At 40.8% G+C, this 7,435-nt stretch overlaps 2 protein-coding genes across 3 annotated transcripts in view; both read right to left on the bottom strand.

The window, feature by feature from the left end:
• Positions 1-515: 515 nt before the first annotated feature.
• LOC111975920 (CREB-regulated transcription coactivator 1-like) lies at positions 516-6,079 on the bottom strand. The gene is made up of 10 exons (XM_070447713.1): positions 6,071-6,079; positions 5,150-5,266; positions 4,489-4,614; positions 4,197-4,258; positions 3,849-3,943; positions 3,204-3,280; positions 3,059-3,102; positions 2,527-2,750; positions 1,014-1,162; positions 516-548 (listed from the first exon to the last, which is right to left on the bottom strand). Exons 1-10 carry the CDS (start codon positions 6,077-6,079, stop codon positions 516-518), a joined length of 936 nt encoding a protein of 311 aa, XP_070303814.1.
• The window catches only part of LOC111975830 (CREB-regulated transcription coactivator 1-like), a 23,248-nt gene continuing 21,669 nt past the window's right edge, over positions 5,857-7,435 (bottom strand). For both annotated transcript variants that reach the window (XM_024004443.2, XM_024004444.2), the window contains 3 exons: positions 6,976-7,062; positions 6,644-6,818; positions 5,857-6,350 (listed from right to left, as the gene is read on the bottom strand). In XM_024004443.2, coding sequence (XP_023860211.1) covers positions 6,139-6,350; positions 6,644-6,818; positions 6,976-7,062 — 474 coding nt within the window. In that variant the 3' untranslated portion in view covers positions 5,857-6,138. The remainder of the gene's footprint in view (positions 6,351-6,643; positions 6,819-6,975; positions 7,063-7,435) is intronic.

Genomic DNA, 7,435 nt, shown 5'->3' with positions numbered 1-7,435 from the left:
CGGAATTCTAAGCAAATCTTGTCTGCTAATTAAACTAGTGTAGCCCACAGCTATATGGCATAGCCAGATCAGGGCCTAACATAAGGACAACAGAGTATTCGATTATGTTCTTCTGAAATAGACTATATTTTCTTCATATTGTGCTTCTTTAGACCTGTCTAAAAAAAGAAAATAATTATTGTGAAGTTGTAGGCTTATTACATGGATTTAATACTTTTAAAAATGTACATGTTCCAAGGTCTACACCAGTGGCTAGTAGGCTATGCGTAGAAGCCAGGAGATGCTAAATGTGTTTATGTTAATTAAGGGTCAATTACCGTGAGACCGGCAGTTATTTGATTGACAATCACCGGTTGACAAAATMTCATGTCCACCACAGCCCTAGGTTCCAAGCCTTATCCGGAAGGTGTTCTTAATGTTTTGTACACTCAGTATTACAAGAGTGGCTGAATATCTTGTGAGGATCTAGGTTTGCCCAGTGGCACAAAGGCTTAGTATGTTGGATATAGATTCTCTTAGGTCATGGTCAGAACAGGTAACAGTCGAGACTGGCGCCATGGGCGGAGGAGGATTATTGTTTTCTATTTGAAAGTAGCTCACACTCGGAGCATTATGATCGAATGCCTTCTTTGAGCAATTGCAAGCACTAAATTACTTGAGGGATATTTGCTAGCCGAGTCATTTCAGGAAACAAGGCCAAACTACATCTGCCAGGAAGTGCTTGCTCACCTCCAAATTGGGATTTAGCCATGTAAGAGAAAAATACTTCTACCAGTTCTCCTTTTGAAGTTAAGGTTGAGTTATAATTTAATTTCTGTCTACATAGCTGTTTAGTCAACTCCAGCACTATTATAAAATGTGCCCTATATAAAAGCCAACCCCACGGACAATCGGTAGAGCAAAGTTAAAATATAATTGTATTCAACAAGGAACGTTTAGATTTTTGTCTATGTAATAATGCTTAGCCCTGCTGTCCAGGGATTGGATAGTATGGTCACGTTGAGTCTACTCACCTGGATGTTGAGAGGGGGCGACAGCGTGGGGGAGAGCTGCTGCGGGGACTGCTGTGGCTGGGGGTCTGCGTTGAGGGTTAGGGGGATCAGGGTGGGCTGCCTACGCTGGGCCGCCACAGTCATAGTAGGCTGAGAGGTGGTAGTGATCCCTGCCAAGACAACAGGACAGGCACAAGTGACTTCTCTGAAGTACAGAAAAATTCATTCTGGGCATTGCTGTGCAAAGTAACATTTCTGCAATGCTACGTAACATTTTTCACAACTACATTGAACAGATTTTCTAGTGAATTGTGCTGTATGTTTATCTGACTTTGGCAATCGTCTACATATGCCAATCACTATGTAATAAAGTACCCACCCATCTAGCTTTCCTAAGCTTGGAAAATGCCGTTTCTGTAACTTGATGCATAATCATTCTGTGAAATCTTTTCAGGATTGAATGAATGGTTCTTCCTCAAATACACTACATGCAATAATTTATAATATTTTACTGAGTTACATGTGGTCTGTGGTTATGAGGCCGGTTGGACATACAGCAAAATTCTCTAAAACGATGTTGGAGGCGGCTTATCTGGAAACAGCTCTGGTGGACATTCCTGCAGTCAGCATGCCAATTGCACGCTCCCTCAAAACTTGAGACATCTGTGGCATTGTGTTGTGTGACAAAACTGCACATTTATTGTCTCCAGCACAAGGTGCACCTGTGTAATGATCATGCTGTTTAAGCAGCTTCTTGATATGCCAAACCTGTCACTTGGATGGATTAGCTTGGCAAAAGAGAAATACTCCCTAACAAATCAAATCAAATTATATTTGTCACATACGCCATATACAACAGGTGTAAACCTTACCGTGAAATGCTTACTTACAAGCCCTTAACCAACAATGCAGAACAAGAAATAGAGCTAAGAAATGATTTGCTAAATAAACTAAAGTGAAAAATAAATAAATAAATAACAATAACGAGGCTATATACAGGGGGTACCGGTACATAGTCAATGTGCGGGGGTAGAGGTTAGTCAAGGTAATTTGTAAAGTGACTATGCATAGATAATAAACAACGAGTAGCAGCAGTGTAAAAACAAAGGGGGGAGGGTCAATGTATATAGTACGMGTGGCCATTTGATTAATTGTTCAGCAATCTTATGGCTTGGGGGTAGAAGCTGTTAAGGAGCCGTTTGGTCCTAGACTTGGCACTCCGGTACCGCTTGCCGTGCGGTAGCAGAGAGAACAGTCTATGACTTGGGTGACTGGAGTCTTTGACAATTTTTAGGATCTTCCTCTGACACCGCCTGGTATAGAGGTCCTGGATGTCAGGAAGCTTGGRCCCAGTGATGTACTGGGCCATACGCACTACCCTCTGTAGTGCCTTACAGTCAGATGCCATACCAGGTGGTTACAGAACTTGCTTGGTGTTTTTATGAAAATCCGTAGAGTATCCTTGGTTACATTTTTATCTGAATATCATAAACCTTTCAAATTTGCCAGATTCATTTCGCCATCGATGACTTACCGTGGCTGGCAGCACTGATGCCGAGGTGGGTAAGGTTGGTGGTCAGGTTGCCTGTGCTGTTGGATGAGCTAAGGGAAGGAAACGCCACAGTGTCGTCTGGATCCAGCGGAGTGGGCAGCGGTGGGGGGAACTGGATGTTGGTCAGATCAGGCAGGGAGCCTCCCGTATTGAGCGTGGCCGGGATCAATGACGTGTTCACTTCCTGATCTGGTGATGGAAATATACTAGAGGGGAGAAAGAAAAGGTATACATATTTCCTAAAACAGCACTAGGCAAAAGAAAATCCATTATAAAATTACTTTTATTTGTTGTTTTTTATGAATGATGACATTTCTCGTCGTTGTTGTTGTTGTGTGTTGAAATAACAGTTGCTAGTCATATGGTGTCATAGGTCCTCTCACACACAGACATGTTCTCTTCACCGAGTCAGATAATTCAAGCCCTGGGCAGCTCTTTCTCACAAATCACCTTTCTACATGGTATGGTCCTGCCGGAGCACCATATTCAGGTGAATGGTGCAGCAATTACTCACTTGATCCCAGGGACTTCGCAGGACTTGGTTCTTGATGAGTCATTCTAGAGGGAAAGTACACTCAGTAAAAAAAACYTTTGAAAAAAAATGCCCTAAAATGGTGAGCAAGCACTGATACAAGAAGGCTACATGTTCGCTCCTTTACCTTTTTGTTATCCCATTGTGTATCCTTGTCTGCATCTGATTCAGACTCCTCAGTCCCAGGCACTGTAAGCAGCAGCACTAAATGGGGACAGAGTCAAATAAATGACAATTGAAGGTACTAAGCTCAATTCAAATCAACCCACATTGCAGTATTTTCAGTGTAGCATTCTTCCTGTAGTGAAATGAAACTGCATAATGGTTTTGGGGACAGTAAAAACAACCGGTAGATCTCCATGACAGGTAGCTAGATACTTCCAGTTTTCAGAAGACCATAGTATAGCTCTATTTTCACACGTCATCTTGAGGAATTTCAATTGAGACCATTCCCAGAGAAGATAAGTTCCGTTCAAGAAAATGACTCTGTATAGCACAATATAATTCAAAATACTACAACAATCTTTCCATCATCAGTAAGCAGTGGTTGGTTGAACACAAATCAAAATGTGATCGCGTCACCGAAAGAGAATAGCTGCTCCAACATGGACAAAAACTGTTAGTGGAACAACACCTTCATGTCATAAATTATCCAGATGATTTTACAGTGGCTTATCCTTTCGTGGACATGTGGATTCATACAGGAATAAATTGAATCAGGCCTGAATTAATAGAAGCTGTTCCTTGTCCATGTAACTGGATCCTCCATTACCTCGTTTAGGCTGTAGCTCTTGTGATCCCCCTGCAAACACATCCTGGGGCACAGGGTTCATGGTGTTCTGGTGTAGTGCTGAGTCAGAGTTTGTCCTGTGGCATTAGAACGAAGGAAGGTCAACAAAATGTCTCTGTGGCCCCTATTCCCCAACCTCATATCTGGCATGCTATGTCTGACTCTGGGTAAAAAATATCATTCAGTTCAATTGAACATGCCATTTCTATTTTAAAAATTGCAATTTACAAGGCATTGCATGCACTGTGTTTTTCCTGAATGTAGATGAAATGGCTAAAAACACTTGTTTAATTWTTWTTTTTTTTGAATAGGAGGACATTAATGGCCTACCTCCTCCAACTGGTATCCGGTGGGGGTGAGAGGTACACGGAGCTATAGGGGCAGCTGTCAATGTGGACCTCAGTTAAGGACGAAAATGGTGGTGAAATATAAAATCAAACCTTAACCTATATAATTGAATGGTCAAGTTAACTATCAGCATTAATTTACTGAACTGCAAAGTCTAACTGTAAGCATGATCTGACAATGACACACCGTTTTAAAACAAGTACTAATTAAGTCAAAGTTTTGCAAAGACCATTCTGTTCTAGTCCAAAATAAGCTGAGTGCAGACAAAGGATATCTGGCGGCCATGTTTGTCCACAGAGAGGGGCCGGCGATGGGGCGAGGTTATACGGTTCCGATCGCGGTAAACACGGTCCACCAGCCCGTGATGCCTGGTCGACCGACTGGTGTCCAAAGCGGAATTCTGGACAGGATTAGCAAAATCAACCATACAAGAAAAAAATTGGGCATTTGAAAACACACAAAAAATGAAATTAAAATGTCTTGATATAATATGGTGCAAATGTATTCATTTCAAATGGGTCAAGCTATGGGCCCTCATACTCAAGTTAGCAAAAATGTTTAAAATAAATGGAAAGCCATGATATAGAAAGCAATGACAAAGGCTCCTTGTATGTGTTTTTTGGGAATCTTTTTAAACATTTCAAGCTGGGGTGAGAGTGTCTGATGCTCAAATTTAGCTTTCTTCTGAGACTTGGTTTTCCAGACAAATGCAGTGGATCAATACTGATAAAGCAGGACGAGTCTTCAAAATTGTAAAATACTAGAGAAGTCTCTTGAATTGGATTCTTGTTAACAATATTGGGTAACGCGAGGGTGATTCTTAGCCTATCATGAAAGCTCTGAAAGATAAAATTTCCCTCAGGTGAGATTTAATTGTTGTATCACGCAAATTAAAAACAACATTTTACCAACTGATAGAGAAGCTGTGAGCTCACCTGAAAAGGCAGGTCAATGTTGCTATTTCCAATCTGATTGACATTGGGCAGTGAGCCTCCATAGTACTGTCCACGATTCTGCCCTAGTTGCAAATACTGGGTCTTCTGTAACTGCAACTGTGCAAAGTAAAATCGTATGAAAGCATGAATGGATGTGTAAACTGATACATGAAAGATTACACACAAAATATTGATAGAAAATGTTCCACAGTGCTAAAGATAGACCACATCTAAAAGGCCAGATGAGATAAGACATAGGTTAATATGGGCCCGTAAACTGTTCATATCTTAATTGATTTGAGGCAGTATCAAGTTTGTGCAATGTGTGGACAAAGTCCGTAGGCCTAAACCTAATAGCTGGAGGGTGTCAATCTCATAAGGAAAGACATCGCTGTGTAATGATGGATACTTGGATTTGTCAAATGGTGTTTCTATTTTTTTCAATTAGATTTGTAATTTTTTTAAATATAATAATAAATGTTGTAAAAGCACAACATAAATCCATTCTGTACTCCTAAACCATTCCTTTATGATATTCATAATGGGTAGGTTCACCACCATACACCTGGTAATAACTACTAAATGTTTAAGATCACCAATTGCTTTAATGAATTGCATGAATGATGGATTAAACAAAGGCCTGATTTTATGGGGATGAATAAACAGACTAACATGGACATAGTNTATATATATATATATATATATATATATATATATATATATATATAAATAAAAACGCAGAAGGCTAGCAAAGCTCTGACCAACCAACAATCTCATTGGAAATGACAGCAATGCACTTCCCAAACCCAACAAGTCATTGCATGTCCTTCTCTACAATGGTTTTTGATGGCATATTATTTGAAAGGACTTGAGGGTGAGATCAGATAGCTGTATGGCCATGAAACTGGGGAGATGATTCACCCCCACCATGCCTCGTTTCCCTTTCTTACCAGGGTTATTTTTTTGTTGGCCACAGCCAGTATTCTGCATTACAACCTGTCCATCCTGAACGTGTCCTCAGTGGCAGGGTCAGCCAGAACCATGTCGGGGTCATTGAGCATGTGCAGTCCATCCAGTGTGAGAGGGTCGATCTTCAGCTCGTCCAATGGGAAGGGAGAGTCCGCGTCGAAGCTGACATCTCCAACACCAGCCAGTGAGTTGGTTAACTCCTTAGAGAGGCTGGGTGGAGACTCACCTGTGACTAAAATGCAACATTTGGGAAAACATTTGACATTTGTAAATCAAAGCAGCTGCTAGATAACTACCAATATTATTTAAGTAACAGTCTTCACTCGAAGAATCTATAACAAGAGAAAAACTAACTACAATTCACTTAAACAAAATACATGTTTTCCTCATACTGGCCAACCTTCATAAAACAATTGACTATAATCAAGCCAGGATGAATGAATCACTTTATTAGGTGTGTACAGAGCCTAGACTAAGTTAAATTACATGACAGGCTCGCTAACTGGCTCAGCTGCTGCTCAGTACCTGTGAGAATGATGTTAGGGATGTTGCCATGGTTACTGTAGCCCAACTGCTGGGAGTCATGCAGGCTGCTCCCTGTAAGGCCCATCATGGCTGCTTGTGTGTAGTTGAGGGTGGAGCACTGGCTGTATAGGCTATTGGAGCTGATGGGATTTTCAATCATATTGAACTGCTCGAGCTAGGCAAGTGAAAAAAATACACATTTAATAAGTAAAGTTAGGTAATAGAATATAGAGATCAGGCACAATTTCTAATATGGATACATTTAGGGGGAAAGAGTTGCAATGAAAATAGACAGTGAAATTCATGTCCTAGTTTGATGTGGGTTAAGTCACCTGGTGGGAGAGAGCATTGGTCTGCCGAGATGCTAGCTGCGGATCGTAGAACGAATCCCCAAATATACTGCCCACCACCGGAATGTGCTGAAAGAGACATTTGACCACTGATTAGAGTAAAAATAAATGGGTTATGGAAACTAATAGGCCTACAGCTAATCAGTACAGCCTTCTAGGGTATCTGAGGGATATAAGGGAACAGTAGTCATGAAACAACACAAAAAAAGCACAAGCATGAGGCAATCCACAAGCTAGTCAATTCAAGCACCGTTAGCAAATGGCTGTTCATGACTGCACAGACACTAGCATCTGATAACACTTTATTATGCCTATTCAGACCATGTTTTAAAAATGAACCATAGAATGCATGATTCATAASAGCCACATCCACATAAAGGTTTCAGCAGTAAGATTTGATACAGCTGAACAATAACATTATAAAAAGCAAGACCAATAGGCC

Source organism: Salvelinus sp. IW2-2015, linkage group LG16, assembly GCF_002910315.2.
Source record: "Salvelinus sp. IW2-2015 linkage group LG16, ASM291031v2, whole genome shotgun sequence".
Classification (NCBI taxonomy): domain Eukaryota; kingdom Metazoa; phylum Chordata; class Actinopteri; order Salmoniformes; family Salmonidae; genus Salvelinus; species Salvelinus sp. IW2-2015.
This window is presented reverse-complemented; position numbering and strand designations above follow the sequence as displayed.